Consider the following 17,027-nt stretch of genomic DNA (forward strand, 5'->3'; position numbering starts at 1 on the left):
TATCTAGTGTATTGTTTACTATATCCTCTTGTGTGTGCAGTGGTCATTTGGTCGAACGTGTGCTTGATTGAACCAGACCCTGGGCGAGTGTGCCATGTGTCTACAGGCTGCTGATCTAGATTTGTTCACTAAATGTGATTTTGAGAAATATCTGATAAAATGTTCCTGTGTGTATGCGCATTTGCCTAGGTCTGGTCGACTTGCCCAACACAACTGTATATGATCTACCTGTAAGCGTTATCCAACAATTGTTCCTGTGCAAACATTTGCCAAGGTTTGGTGTGTAACTAATGTGAAAAAAATAACTTTCCTATTAGATACATTATCGTACACCATACCAAGTCTTGTGAAAACCAATTTGTGAATGACTTGCAGACTGAGTGAAGCCCATTTTGGAGGAAGACTCCTTAGTGTAGTACTTGTGAGCAACGTGAATACAACTGAGACAAATGGCATTTGAAAGCAGCACAAATTATTTTCCATTTCTCCCATCATTGCATTCACTGTTCTCCTGGTCTATGAAACAATTTTTGGAAAGAATTGAACCATCTTCAAGGGGCTTCAACAACAAAAATGGCTCTTTACATAAATTTGGTGGTTGTCTGCACATAAGATGTAAAGTGATTTGTCATGGATGTCTGTTTTGAAAGTTACTATATTATAGTAGTTACTGACTTGATATATTTTATGGAAAATATCAGATTTTTAAATTATGATACTAAAAAGCAACGACCATGCTCAAGTTCAACATCTTGTCCTTTGATCTACCAGGATTTTGATGTCAATGAGCGGTTTTTGAACCTTGTCATGTTCAAAATGTCATAAATATTCATAAGTTGTCAACCTGCAATCGTAATTACGTCAAAAATGTATGAACATAGAAACAAAGGCCAAAACAGGTGTACTCATTTATACATGCAACGTAAATTTGAACGTGATTGGCCAGTACAAACTCCAGCCATGATTGACAGCCGTTAGAGAGATGAGTGGACGCATTTGAATTAGTAGTATACCAAGGTATCCAGTGATGTAATTTTACCCACAAACGGACTTGAAGTTTTTAAGCTAATTTTTTTTAAACCACTTTTGTCCAAAAAAGCATATTTTTGACCCAAAATCAAAAACTCATTCTGTAAATAAATATATAAATATAAGTTTTACAAAGTTTGTATAATAAGCTTTCAGAAAATATATAACATGTTGGATATATAATACCATCTTCATTGTCTAATTACTCAATTAAAAAGCAAGCCAAATAAACTGCATCTCTACGTTAATAGTTGGATGTTGCACTCCACTCTTGCATTATTCTTTACTTACTGTGAAATACTTATTTTAGCTGGAATTAATTTTCGCTGAAAAAATTTATGGGTGTTTTATATGGAACTTATTTTCACTGATTTTTTGACAAGGTGAATGTAAAATATCGGAATAAAGGTATATTCGCTGGATTTTATTTACACTGAATCATTCTGTCTGCGAAAATAAAGTATTATACAGTACTAGTTTATTGAGTTGCAAGTCCTGATTTTGGAGATAATGGAGACTAGTCACTTTGTGCTTTGTGATAACCTATACTCCATTATAAGGGATGGGCCATTATTTAATGGGGTGGCTGGATTATAGTTGCAAATACTGGAAGATATGTCGCTGTGCTTTGTGGTACTCGTAATCTATGCATTATAAGGGATGGGCCATTATTTTTATGGGGGTGGCTGGAGTACAGTTGCAAATAATGAGACCAGGCACTGTAAACCGATACTCCATTATAAGGAATGGGCCATTATTTTTTATTAGGGTAGCTCTATTAGAATTTACTGGGTAATTAGATTTCCCTTTTTATTCATATTTGTTACAGTTGGCTTTCTGGGTTCACGTGATTGCCTGCAGAAATATTACTTTTGCCCCTGACATAGTGTTTCGTGGTAGCCTGCAGAAATACTGTACCCGCCTTGAAACACTCTTGTGGTACCCTAGTTCTATCCACCACTGAGTTGGAGTCAGTGCAAAGCTATTTACAAGAGTGTGTCCGATTGGCTACCCAACCCTAACACCTAACAGTGCGACCAATCAGAGAGCTTGTTTGTTGACAGGGATTTTTCGACGTATGAAATTCTCCCTTGTATATATGCTTCGACTCAACTCGAGAGTTGAGAATGCCTGTTGACTGTGAGCGATATGACGGTCGTGACGGCAGCATTGAGTTATGTGCGCCCTCTGCCGATGGATAAATGCCCAACGAATTTGTTTACGTGAATTGCAGTTGTCGAAATAAACTTAGTTAGCTATGAATATGAATTTTACTGTTTATTTGAAATATCTAAAATACATAGTTTTCTTTAATTTCCATTCAAAATAACTTGAAATGTGATGTATTCGTGTTAATATTTGCAGAGTTCGGGAAACAAACTGTGTTCCCCCATTACCCTGTATGCTGGTGTTTTCTTGTCTAGTGTAGTGTTCTTACATTGCAACAAGGCATTTCTGTATGATCTAAATGAAAACGACAATAGCTGTGATTTTGAACATTTTTGATTTAAATATAACCACAATAAAGACGACCAAATCTTACCGAAATATTGTTTTAGACACTATAGCATGAACAATTTTTGAAACATCCAATTTACAATAAATTTCCCATAACCGAGCCATAAACTTGGAAAGCATACTAAACAAATAATATAAGATTTGTAAAGTATCCAACATAATATTACATACAACGATAACAATTACATTTACTATCTACCACAAATAGAAGATTTGCAGCCCAACATTCGAGAAATCATTGTCACCAGTGTAAGGGACGACGTCAAAAGATCGATGTCGGATAAAAAACTTATTTCCTTTAGTTTGGGGGTGGGGGGTTTTGACCTCAAAAAGTTTCCATCCTACAAAAACGATTTTATTTGTTAATGAAGTCAAAAAAATCTTGGAGTATTTGTAGTTCGTTTTTTTTCTATCCAATCATGGACAGAAATAACCGAAAAGAGAAAAAAACAGAAAAATGGTTTGGTTCGAGTGTAAATCTGGGCGTCAAATGAGGTACATTTGTAAAATCTTTTTACACCCACCGACAACCAACTGCTATGCAATACTACTGTCCGATTATCAATTTGTATTTAATGGTGAATGTAGTCTGACGCCATGACCAATATTTATCAATTAAGTTTCAGTGGGGGGTAGGGGGGTTTGGAAAAAAACTAAAGGAATTAAGTTTTTTATCCGACATCGATCTTTTGACGTCGTCCCTAAAAAGTTCGTCCGTCTACTAAATGTTGATGTACGTACCGTAGAGGGCGGTTGAACTCGAATTGCATTTGTTATACAGGTGGTATACGTAATCGAAAACAAATGCTGATACATGTAAAAATAAAGCTGATTTGTAAGAAGGCGCAGTTTTCAATAAATGATAGTTGCAAACACCGTATATTTCATATCGTTTCACATTCTAGTATTTTGCTATACTTCCATAATTTTGCTGTCAGACAGAATATTGTGACCACGCTGAATTCAAATATCGATCTTGTAATCTTTGAAAAAAATAGCCTGTTTATTATATTTTAATATCCACTGTATACTTGTTTTTAATATTAACCCAAAATAGTATAGAAACCATTGGTTTAAATCAAGACTGTACAAATGGAATGTACACCGTTCTCGGTAACTCGCGGGATGACCACAATACTAATGGGAACATACAGTAGTTAACTTTGAACAAATATATTCAGACTGGAAAAATACCTGGTTGATATCGAGAACATCGAACTGAGAAAACAGTTGAGTAAATTGAGACTCGGCAATCACTGTATCAAAATCGAAATGGGTAGACCATGCACACAAAACCTAAAACTTCAACTGACAAAAGTAATCGCTTTATCTACTGCTGTGGAAATTGAAGACGAGGTCTACTTCGTAATGTCAGGCAGAAAATACGAAAAGCAAAAGTAATTAAATATTTCACTGTTTTGACGAAAAACAATAAATTCTTCGCAATCACGAGCTCAGATGACATTTATTAATATCATGTTCAGCAACTTCCAAACCGAACACAATAAGCCCAGTCTACATAAAAAGATGAAATTATTTTAAATAATCTTCTTTGTTCTGTCCATTATACCATTTTCTCCTGAAATACTTTATTTTATTTCTTACTTTTGAAGTGATCTCATTCCTAGTTGTCTTGTTTTTTGCATGTCTGAGTTTTAGTGTTAACACACTGCATATCAATTTCTGTGTCAGATTCGTGTCAATAAAATAGTATTACCAGTATATACTACGCCACGTTAGAGAGTAAGCGCCCTCATTCTCAGCCTTAGCCTGACAAGTTGGCGTAGGTGACGCCCTGTACTGCTGCGATCCTCACTTTGACGCAATTTGACGCGTGCTGTCGGCAACATTACAGATACTTTACGACGAGTTGGTAAACAATGGGCAGGAAGACGATCAGAATTAAGTGATAAGTTGTTGTCTCAACAATCGCAACGCTTCGTGAATGGTTAAATTATGACGGACGTCAAAATCAACAGTTTCTGAAATCTGATTGGTGCCGACAAAAAGTTGTCGGAGATAAGAGAAAACTACATACTAGTATTCTGTCAGGCGTGGGTGGGGAACGCAGCAGTCCAGGGCGCCACCTACGCAAACTTGTCAGGCTATTCTCAGCCTCTACTTCTTTTTGTTTTTCCTAATTTTCTTCTTAATTTTATTCCACATTTTCTTCTTCTTTTTGGGCTTGGCTTTGTCGCCGTCCATAGTGCTAACACTTGACACACTCCCATACCGTCCGTCTGTGAAACTGACATTAGAAGATGCAATAGAACCTGCGAATAATGCAACAAAATACTGTGTATTGTCACAACTGAATGCTTGCAGTCGTCGTGCCGTGTCGTCACGGTTGGGATTTGGCAGTTACAGAACTTTAGCATTCACCCCTCGTTTACGCAATTGATATTAATTTTTTTTTTCAAGAATTTTTCATCGAAATCGCAAGAGACCAGGACCACAGATTATTGACAATGGCGACGTCACAGAACTTGAAGTGCGTTCTCACTTCTCGGGAAGGTGTTGCCAATCTGTAAACTATTTTCAAAATCAAAAACAAAAATTGTGGAATTTTTTTTCTCCAGCCGTTTCCAAAGACACTGTTGAATTGGTGATGCCATAAACCTTTTGCAACAATATCCCTCCTATTTATCTCCAGACACAGTTGTCTATCCTAACATTTATATAACATTATTAACGACATACGCCAAGCAAACCCAATGAATAAAACATCTGTTTCCCGGGGTATGTTTCATCTGTTTGTGTCGAGTGTGTACACAACTCACCAGTGTCAGGCCTTTTCGTTACATGTACAATGGCGTCAATATCAGTGTCGACGTCATCGTTCGTTTCATCGTTCGTATCTTCGTTATTCTGATTCGCAAACCACATCGCACTGTTCTCGGTTCCTCCCATCTTATTAGTCAAGATCACCCCATCCGATTTAGCTCTTTCTTTATCCCGATAAAGACGTTCCCTTTGGCCATTATCTAAACCAACCCGAAGACGGCGTTTTCTGTTTTTATCGTCTATACGTGTGTTTATTGTTCCTTGTACGTTATCATCTTTATCAACTTGACCGCTTGTTGTCTCCGTGTCGTTATTACGGATTTGAAAACTGTTATAGTCTTCACGGTTCTGTCTGTCAGAATTTAGAGCTCTATCTTCTGAACCGCTTGAACTTGACACCGATGGTCCACGATGTCCGCTGACTTTGCGATGAGTAACGCCTCTTGCAGGTTGTTTGACCGTGGCCTCTTCCGAATCGTCGTGCCCAACATCGCTGTGGTATGAAGCACCGCCTTCTCTGTCAAAGCAACAACCCATTATGGAGCCGATAGATACTGGACTTGCCTGAGTATCTACTTCACTCTAGAGTTAACCCTCGGTGGCGACGGAAACATTACAAGGATCCGTCATATTGGTATGCGAGAAGGAACTGAACGACCTTTGAGTGTAGATATATTCGTCATCAAACATACCCACCACGTGTTAGTAACCGTGGTGACAAGTAAATGCCAATTAATAATGTGAATATGAATATAAAAATGCAGTGATAATGAAAATTAAATAAGTTTTAACAACCCCAACATGACAATAATGTATAACTTAATACTAAAATCAGTTATCTCACAGATGGGTTTTGCCATTTAATATATATTTTATTTTAATTTTGAAAAAAAATCATATTTTTTACTATTCTTCTTTACCATATTTATTACTTACTAGTAGATTGTCAAAAAGTAAAAACGTTTTGTGTCGAAAATTTATACACGTAAACATATACAGTTCATGGTTTATTATCCGGACTGTTTCAACATACAATAATGATTGCACATCAAATGAGACACTCCACTAATTATCATATTAATGCTAATGTTTAATAAGTGCATAAAGGATACGTTCGTATCAGAACCTGTAAAATTTGTAGCCAAATACGTTCGCTGATTTTATGACTTGACTCTGTTTACATGTTAATGAATGTAAATACTACTACGTACACATTATTATTTTTTTTAAATTAATTAATCCAATGAATGATAATGTTTGTACATAACTCAATATTGGCAATAGTCTGTTATTATCATAAACAGTACAGTTCGAATCACCGTCCCTCAACACCGGTGTTCGAATACATTCGCATGGATGAAACATTAGTTAAGAATGTGAACGACATTCAACAACCCGGCTTTAATTAAAGCAGGGGAGTCGTCACCTGCGCATGCGACAGATGGCCATAGCGTGTCATTGTTTACAAACAAGCGTTTTAAGCGTACGTTGTTATCGTCGCTTGCGCGTGCGCAGGTGACGACCCCCGCTTTAAATTATCCTGATTTATAAAAGAAAATTGGCACATTCAAGATTGTGCCAATTTGGCCAAGAGTCTGGCTTTAGTAATAGAGAAAAATGAGCTAATAACTGATCTGTAATTCAACGTTACACGGCATGCTACTATAACAACCCATACCCCACCTGAAAACTTCTATTTAGAAGAATACGGTAGTGCATAGACCGTTTACCTGGCGATGAATCTTGCTATTGTGATACTTCGACGATTGAAAACACCGGTTTTTTTTACACCAGTTACTGATAGATTGTTAGAAAACAGACACACGTAAAGACAACAACAAAGTACGGGTACTTGAAAATGGTTAAAAACAGAATGTTCAATGATCGGAATAGTAAAAGGGCACAGTACGGCATATATTTGCCAAATTGGATACCTAATCATCTCAGATGATGTATATGTTGTTATAGTAACACGCTTAGTAACTTTTAGAGAATGCATCACAGATAATTTTTAACTTGATTTACCCCTATTGCTACCTTAATGTGTTATTTGATATCCATATTTTTAACTTGCCTGAGAGGGCGCAACTGACTATGGTTTTCCAACAGATTATCCCTACCCGATTATTATCTACCCGAGGGGCGTCTGTTGCTGTCCTTTGGGTCATACATTACAACACGTTTTTGCAGTCAGAGATCATTTAAGCTGCGATATAAAAAGACTACATTATCCCGGTATATTCTATGAATGAGATCGTTCTTCAAGCTGTGATATAAAAACACTACATTATCCTGGTATATTCTATGTATGGGATCGTTCTTCAAGCTGCGATATAAACATACTACATTATCCCGGTATATTCTATGCGTGAGATCGTGCTTCAAGCTACGATATAAACATACTACATTATCCCGGTATATTCTATGCGTGAGATCGTGCTTCAAGCTGCGATATAAACATACTACATTATCCCGGTATATTCTATGTATGAGATTGTTCTTCAAGCTGTGATATAAACATACTACATTATCCCGGTATATTCTATTCATGGAATCGTTCTTCAAGCTGCGATATAAAATATGACATTGTCCCGGTATATTCTATGCATGGAATCGTTCTTCAAGCTGTGATATAAACATACTACATTATCCCGGTATATTCTATGCCTGAGATCGTTCTTCAAGCTGCGATATAAACATACTACATTATCCCGGTATATTCTATGCGTGAGATCGTGCTTCAAGCTGCTATATAAAATATGACATTATCCCGGTATATTCTATGTATGGAATCGTTCTTCAAGCTGCGATATAAAATATGACATTATCCCGGTATATTCTATGCATGAGATTGTTCTTAAAGCTGCGATATGAACTTACTACATTATCCCGGTATATTCTATGCATGAGATTGTTCTTCAAGCTGCGATGTAAAAATACGACATTCTCCAGGAATATTCTATGAATGAGATTGTTCTTCAAGCTGCGATATGAACTTACTACATTATCCCGGTATATTCTATGCATGAGATTGTTCTTCAAGCTGTGATATAAAAATACGACATTATCCCGGAATATTCTATGTATGGGCTCGTTCTTCAAGCTGCGATATAAACATACTACATTATCCCGGTATATGCTATGCATGAGATTGTTCTTCAAGCTGCGATATAAAAATACGACATTCTCCCGGAATATTCTATGAATGAGATTGTTCTTCAAGCTGCGATATTAACTTACTACATTATCCCGGTATATTATATGCATGAGATTGTTCTTCAAGCTGTGATATGAACTTACTACGTTATCCCGGTATATTCTATGCATGAGATTGTTCTTCAAGCTGCGATATGAACTTACTACATTATCCCGGTATATTCTATGCATGGGATTTTTCTTCAAGCTGTGATATAAAAATACGACATCATCTCGGTATATTCTATGTATGAGATCGTTCTTCAAGCTGTGATATAAAAACTTGACATTGTACCGGTATATTCTATGCATGAGATCGTTCTTCAAGCTGTGATGTAAAAATACGACATTACCCCGGTATATTCTTTGTATGGAATCGTTCTTCAAGCTGTGATATAAAAATACGACATTACCCCGGTATATGCTATGCATGGAATCGTTCTTCAAGCTGTGATATAAAAATACTACATTATCCCGGTATATTCTATGTATTGAATCGTTCTTCAAGCTGTGATATAAAAAAACGACATTATCCCGGTATATTCTATGCATGAGATCGTTCTTCAAGCTGTGATATAAAAACTTGACATTGTACTGGTATATTCTATGCATGGAATCGTTCTTCAAGTTGTGATATAAAAATACGACATTGTCCCGGTATATTCTATGCATGGAATCGTTCTTTCAGCTGTGATATAAAAATACTATATTATCCCGGTATATTCTATGTATTGAATCGTTCTTCAAGCTGTGATATAAAAATACGACATTATCCCGGTATATTCTACGCGTGAGATCGTTCTTCAAGATGCGATGTAAAAATACGACATTATCCCGGTATATCCTATGCATGAGATCGTTCTTCAAGCTGTGATATAAAAATACTACATTGTCCTTGTATATTCTGTGCATGAGATCGTTCTTCAAGCTGCGATATAAAAAAGACATTATCCCGGTATATTCTATGCATGAGATTGTTCTTCAAGCTGCGATGTAAAAATACGACATTATCTCGGTATATTCTATGCATGAGATCGTTCTTCAAGCTGCGATGTAAAAAAATACGACATTGTCCCGGTATATTCTACGTATGGAATCGTTCTTCAAGCTGCGATATAAAATATGACATTATCCCGGTATATTCTATGCATGAGATCGTTCTTCAAGCTGCGATGTAAAAATACGACATTGTCCCGGTATATTCTACGTATGGAATCGTTCTTCAAGCTGCGATATAAAATATGACATTATCCCGGTATATTCTATGCATGAGATCGTTCTTCAAGCTGTGATATAAAAAATACTATATGTCCCGGTATATTCTATGCATGAGATCGTTCTTCAAGCTGTGATATAAAAATACTACATTGTCCCTGTATATTCTATGTATGGAATCGTTCTTCAAGCTGTGATATAAAAATACTACATTGTCCTTATATATTCTATGTATGGAATCGTTCTTCAAGCTGCGATATAAAAATACGACATTATCCCGGTATATTCTATGCGTGAGATCGTTCTTCAAGATGCGATGTAAAAATACGACATTATCCCGGTATATTCTATGCATGAGATCGTTCTTCAAGCTGTGATATAAAAATACTACATTGTCCTTGTATATTCTGTGCATGAGATCGTTCTTCAAGCTGCGATATAAAAAAGACATTATCCCGGTATATTCTATGCATGAGATTGTTCTTCAAGCTGCGATGTAAAAATACGACATTATCTCGGTATATTCTATGCATGAGATCGTTCTTCAAGCTGCGATGTAAAAAATACGACATTGTCCCGGTATATTCTACGTATGGAATCGTTCTTCAAGCTGCGATATAAAATATGACATTATCCCGGTATATTCTATGCATGAGATCGTTCTTCAAGCTGTGATATAAAAATACTACATTGTCCTTGTATACTATATGTATGGAATCGTTCTTCAAGCTGTAATATAAAAATACTACATTGTCCTTGTGTATTCTATGTATGGAATCGTTCTTCAAGCTGCGATATAAAAATACGACATTGTCCTTGTGTATTCTATGTATGGAATCGTTCTTCAAGCTGTGATATAAAAATACTACATTATTCCGGTATATTCTATGCATGGAATCGTTCTTCAAGCTGTAATATAAAATACGACATTATCCCGGTATATTCTATGCATGAGATCGTTCTTCAAGCTGTGATATAAAAATACTACATTGTCCCTGTATATTCTATGCATGGAATCGTTCTTCAAGCTGCGATATAAAAATACGACATTGTCCCTGTATATTCTATGTATGGAATCGTTCTTCAAGCTGTGATATAAAATACGACATTGTCCCTGTATATTCTATGCATGGAATCGTTCTTCAAGCTGCGATATAAAAATACTACATTGTCCCGGTATATTCTATGCATGAGATCGTTCTTCAAGCTGCGATATAAAAATACTACATTGTCCCTGTATATTCTATGTATGGAATCGTTCTTCAAGCTGTGATATAAAATACTACATTGTCCTTGTATATTCTATGTATGGAATCGTTCTTCAAGCTGCGATATAAAAATACTACATGTCCTGGTATATTCTATGCATGGAATCGTTCTTCAAGCTGTGATATAAAAATACTACATTGTCCTTGTATATTCTATGTATGGAATCGTTCTTCAAGCTGCGATATAAAAATACTACATGTCCTGGTATATTCTATGCATGGAATCGTTCTTCAAGCTGTGATATAAAATATGACATTATCCCGGTATATTCTATGCATGAGATCGTTCTTCAAGCTGTGATATAAAAATACTACATTATCCCGGTATATTCTATGAATGAGATTGTTCTTCAAGCTGTGATATAAAAATACTACATTGTCCTTGTATATTCTATGTATGGAATCGTTCTTCAGGCTGCGATATATAATATGACATTATCCCGGTATATTCTATGCATGAGATTGTTCTTCAAGCTGTGATATAAAAATACTACATTGTCCTTGTATATTCTATGTATGGAATCGTTCTTCAAGCTGCGATATAAAATATGATATTATCCCGGTATATTCTATGCATGAGATTGTTCTTCAAGCTGCGATATAAAATACGACATTGTCCCGGTATATTCTATGTATGGAATCGTTCTTCAAGCTGCGATATAAAAATACTACATTGTCTCTGTATATTCTATGTACAGGATCGTATTGCAAGCTGTGATATAAAAATACGTATTTTCCGGGCTATCCATTTCTGTTTTTCGATCAACTTTTTAATTTGTAAATGTCCGAAACTGCACTTTTCTGAAATTGTTTATTCCTTGAAGTAGTTATATGTATGAGTGATTTGAAAGAGATTGGCGCAATTTTAACAATTAGAGAAATATGTACGGAACCGGAAAAGTACATCACGAAAAGATACGATAATATTGGTTGTTTTCAACGCATGTAAAAAAAAATAGGCTGTTATTTACACTTCTTGGTAAACGCAATTTATACTCCAGAGGGCAGCAGACATTGGAGAATCTTATTTCAGCGCCCTCTATCAATAGAATATTAAATTGAACTGCGAGTGAGTCCGACGTGTAGGAATGTTTACGGCAACAATCAGTGACGAATTATAATTAAATATAGCAATTGGAATTTTAATTATAAATTTTTGCTTGCCAATTGATATCATTTCTACTCTATTTCGTAATGTACCAACATAAATTACTGTCACTTCATTTTTTAAATTAAGTCTATGTTGCTATGGTTCCAGGTGTCACTCTAAACCTACGCTTTCAAAAGTAATTTGAACTATTTTAAACGAAACCTTTGTTAAATTGTCTCCCATGGTGCATCTCATTTTGGAGACAAATAGATTGGCTAGTTTCCGGATCAATCTGATTAAAACTTAATGTACTGTACGGGTTATATTTTATTTTTTTATATATTTATTTTACTTCAATATTTTCTGTTAATTATTTTGTTTTTTATGTTTTTTATTACATACTTGTGATTCAGTATTTTTTTAACTATCACCTTGTGGGCTTTCGCGATTACCAAAAATAATAAATTAAAATCAAATGAAGTAAAAACAAATGTATAATAAAAATTAATTATTAAACACAAATTTTAAAAAAGAAAAGCCCAAACTACGATTTTATTATAATCAGATTGGTTTCCAGGTTTGTTGTCATTATGTTTACAATGGAGGCACCCTATATTCCTAGAAAAATTATGAAATTGTAAATCAAATTGTAAAGGAGACACCCTTTCTTCATTGAAATGCTAAAAATTTAAAACTAAATTGAAGAGGTACTCTATCTTGAAAATGCTGAAATTATGAAACAAATTGGAAAGGAAGCACCTTATATTCCCTGTAAAAGGCTGAAATTATAAATCAATTGGGAAAGGAGACCCTATCTTCATGGGAAAATTGTCGACCAAATTGAAGAGGCACCCTATCTTCCTCAAAATATGCTGAAATTGTTGACCAAATTAAAAAGAAGCCACCCTGTTTTTCTTGAAAAATGCTGAAAGTGTGAACTAAATTGTAAAGAATGCACCTTATGTTCCATATAAAAGGCTGAAATTGCAAATTGCAAACCTACTTGAAAATTTAAACAATGAATAAATAACCATATTAAACAGTCTGGACCAGAAGACGGGCAGTAGGAGAAAGAAAGTTTTTATTGCTCTGGTGGGTCACCTGCTATCAAAACTGGATAATACAAATACACATACAATGGAATGAAAATCTTGAATTTCATCTCATATTTTGTTGTTGAAATATAAAAAAAAAAACCAACACATTTAATAGTTGTTGAAAGTGATATATAGGAATATGAAGATATTCTAAAAATTTCAATATCAGACCAACCAACATAAAAAAACACATTAGACATGACATTTCAAGACACAAATAAGTAGACAATAAAATAAGATATGTACTCAGTTCGAAGAAAATTTACTTACAACACAGCATGTTTTATCTGTTTTAGAACATTTTACCATAATTCCTAAGGCAATGATGTATCTAAAATTTTGTTTGAAAAAAATAAACATGACAGTATCTTGAAAGTAATTCGTTGATGTGAAAATGTATTAGAAAATTGACATTATTGTCAGTGAGTTTTCATTAGTCTATGGAAACCGTTACAAAAATGTCACTCTGTGCATATTATTGATTTTTCTCAAAAAATAGATTGACAATAAACAAGAAAATTCACAAATTGTTGAATAATACTAAAATATTGTCACTGAAATATGCGCTAAAATACGTAAAATTCTAATCGTAAGAAACATAAATCAATATAATAATAAAATACAATATTTCCATGTTTATACAGAAAAAGAAATTAAAGTCATACATTATTAGAACACATTAATCAACAGTATATCATTAATTAATTTATGCTCAATAATTAAATGGATCATATTTATTTTAAAATTAATATTTTACAGACAGAATATGATATGATTTTTATAACAAACAATGTGATGAACTTATAATATAAAAATAATGTGATTGAAAACTGAACTATATTGTGTGGAAGGTCACGACAATGTATGGTGGTGAAAAGGTCTGTGTCTAGATGGTGTGCTGGCGTATGAATGCATAAAGAATTGAGAGCATTGAGAACACAAACAATATGTATATGCCGTTCTTCTCATTGCAAAGTCGATATACCTTGCTAAAGAATAGTCAAGAATGTGTTATCGTCAACACAACTAACAAACTAAACATGTTCAGTTATACCATCTTAATAAATTGTAAACAAACAGACAAATTTTACATCATGAAATGGAGGATTCAAACTCATGATCACGACAAATGCCACAACACTGCAGTTTGAAATGACGTATAGTGAGCATCGCCCTCAGCGACTAGATGGCAATGCACAAGTTGTATCTTGAACATCACAAACAACATATATACAGTAGTTATGTCGTCACGGTTCAAATGAACTTTACTTATTTACGATTGATCTCAAGTCACGTATATCTGTCCACCATGCAGAAACGACATGTACCACTGAGTTGAGTTAATAAATTATACATGAAAACAAACAGACAAATATTACAACATGAAAGTCATGATTTGATTTAACAATCACGGCAATCACCTCACCACTACAGATATAAGCTGATTTATATTTCAGGGAATAAGGAGAAAATTGCAATATGCAATATCAAAGATGATCATTTGGAATCTATATTTTACCCTTTTCCTGTGATTTTCACAATTTGCAGCGTTAAAATTAATTTACACAGAATTCTGAACTCTGTAAGGACACATAAGTTACTTTAAATATGTAAGCCTTTCTTAGATAAAAACTTAGAATATATACAGGTTGTAATAATTATTACTAGTAACCATGGTAACAAACATTTCCCTACCAAAATGTTGCTACCACTTTTTTAAGCATTTTCTTAAAATTTATTGTTAATTCGTTTGGATCAAATTAACATAAGCGATCTGTCAAGTATGCTTTTGTTACTGCACAAAGTTTACTGACGATCAATTTAAAGAGTAAATTGTTTCAGTCATAGTCATAGACCAACCTTAATTATAGCTGGAGAGAGCTTTACTTGATATGGCAGCAAATATAAGATCAAATTTGAAAGAAAATGAGGTCGTTAGCTGTGTCAACGGCAAAATCACAGGGAGTGAACATGCAACATTTGACAAAGATAATGACACTGAGTTATACGTTAGTGAACGAACCAAAAAAAAAGTTGATAGCGCAGGGAAGAAGTTGGAAAAAAGACAGTTTTGAAAGTTTAACTTTAAAATTAACTCCTTCCCTAACACAGTATAGATGTGTCAAAAATGTAAAGATGAAAATGAATGTTGAATTTTATTTTGAAATGAGGGCCACTGACTAGCTATTTAGATGCCTAATGTCCAGAATGATTTCCTATATTGAGATTCTTGTACTTAGTGTTTTGTTAGGGTGTTAGTGAAAGTTTAATTGTTGATGTGACTTAATATGCTTTTCTCAACTCTCAATTTTTGTCTTGTTTTGTAACTTTATTGTAAGCAAAATAAAAAAAACAAAAAAAACAAAAACATAATTTCATTCAATGAGTTCTGATCCTGATCCAAAGTGTAAATAAAATGATTGTAAATTGTTTACTTACAATAAACCCACTCATCCTTCTGAATATATCATGATCTTTCCAGCCAAAAATTGTGTTAATATTTTCTGTCCAAGACATTGTTGAAAAATATTGCACATTTTTAAGTATTTTTCTATACTTTTTCGTTGATATTTAAACCAAATGGACAATAATTTCCAATTAAATAAACATGCAGCTTTATTTTATGAATGTTGAATTTGAAAAGTTACATTGATGTTGTGACAATGTTTTTTGCAGATCAGCTAATTCACAGAACTATGACTTGAAACATTCTTGCATTTATTAATATTCATATTTTGAATTCTTGATGAATATGCTCTTTCAATGAAAAGCATACTGTTTTTTTTATTATAAGTTAATATAATTATTATATCTCAGTCTGGAAACTTTACTCGTAAATCATTTACAGAATATAGCTGCTTTTCATTGTATAATTGACACAAAAATACCTGACTTACTTTCCGGTATGAATGGTAACATTCAGCCCAATTTAAAATAAATACATAAGACGTAGACATTTTATTTTAAGGCGAGTGAATGATCATGATCGTTCACACAAAATTTTGCACAGGTTCGCTAAAATAAAATTTCACATCTTTGCGTATTTATACACGTGGCATGACGACCCCTGCCCTTTAATACTGTAAACCAAATTATTTTTATAAGCGTCAAATTTTCGCCAATTTTGGGTGTCAGGGACGACTGCTGAATTTTCCAGTAAATGTACCAGTAGGCTCATTAAAACAATAACCGATAGTCGTAGTGACTCAAACATTTCGTTGAGGTCAATAAGACAGAGTCTCATACATTATATTTTGTAAATACTGGTGAATTATGTGTGTTACATACGATAGAATGGGGGAACGTTTGTTTTCTGTTTTAGAGACAGTTATGTGGATCCAATGTATAATGCATTATTTTTAAATGCTAAACTTTGAACAAATATCTTGTTCGTGTGGTATTGAATAATTTTAATAAAAATAAAAATAAAAAATAAAAATAAATTTGTTTTACCACAGGGAGCCCAGGAACTATAAGAAACTATAATCAACTGTAGTACGCACTCCCTATGAGCGAGGGGGGGGGGTATCGGCTGGTATCCGTGTAAGAAATAGACAAGGGATGAAGGCTCCGGCGAGCTCATATTTTTTAAACTGGAAAAAACAGACGAACAGAATGAAAAATAAAATCTATAAAAAATACCAGGTTGAAGATTATTAGTTGCTCTTTCACAAAGCCTTACTAATATTTTACCTATATCTGCAGAATAAATCAAGAAAACTACACAAACGGTTTGCCCGAACGCACGGCACAGTTGGAGGCGTGGCCTGTTCAGCATTTTGTCAACAGCCAATCACAAGACTGGACCTCGATGTGGTTCGTAACCAGCCT

At 34.3% G+C, this 17,027-nt stretch overlaps 1 protein-coding gene across 1 annotated transcript; it reads right to left on the reverse strand.

The window, feature by feature from the left end:
- Window positions 1-4,665: 4,665 nt before the first annotated feature.
- LOC144343220 (uncharacterized) lies at window positions 4,666-5,868 on the reverse strand. Its single transcript, XM_078005925.1, has 2 exons — window positions 5,328-5,868; window positions 4,666-4,820 (listed from the first exon to the last, which is right to left on the reverse strand). Exons 1-2 carry the CDS (start codon window positions 5,866-5,868, stop codon window positions 4,666-4,668), a joined length of 696 nt encoding a protein of 231 aa, XP_077862051.1.
- Window positions 5,869-17,027: the final 11,159 nt, after the last annotated feature.

This window comes from Saccoglossus kowalevskii, chromosome 22 (assembly GCF_978046115.1).
Source record: "Saccoglossus kowalevskii chromosome 22, keSacKowa6.1, whole genome shotgun sequence".
Taxonomy (NCBI): Eukaryota; Metazoa; Hemichordata; class Enteropneusta; family Harrimaniidae; genus Saccoglossus; species Saccoglossus kowalevskii.

Bases quoted from the DNA above. Each gene is read 5' to 3' on its own strand.
- LOC144343220 (XM_078005925.1), bottom strand. From the start codon at position 5,868: ATGGGTTGTTGCTTTGACAGAGAAGGCGGTGCTTCATACCACAGCGAT. The intron at 4,821-5,327 runs GTGAGTTGTGTA...CATTATTCGCAG, and splicing joins AACGAAAAGGCCTGACACTG to GTTCTATTGCATCTTCTAAT.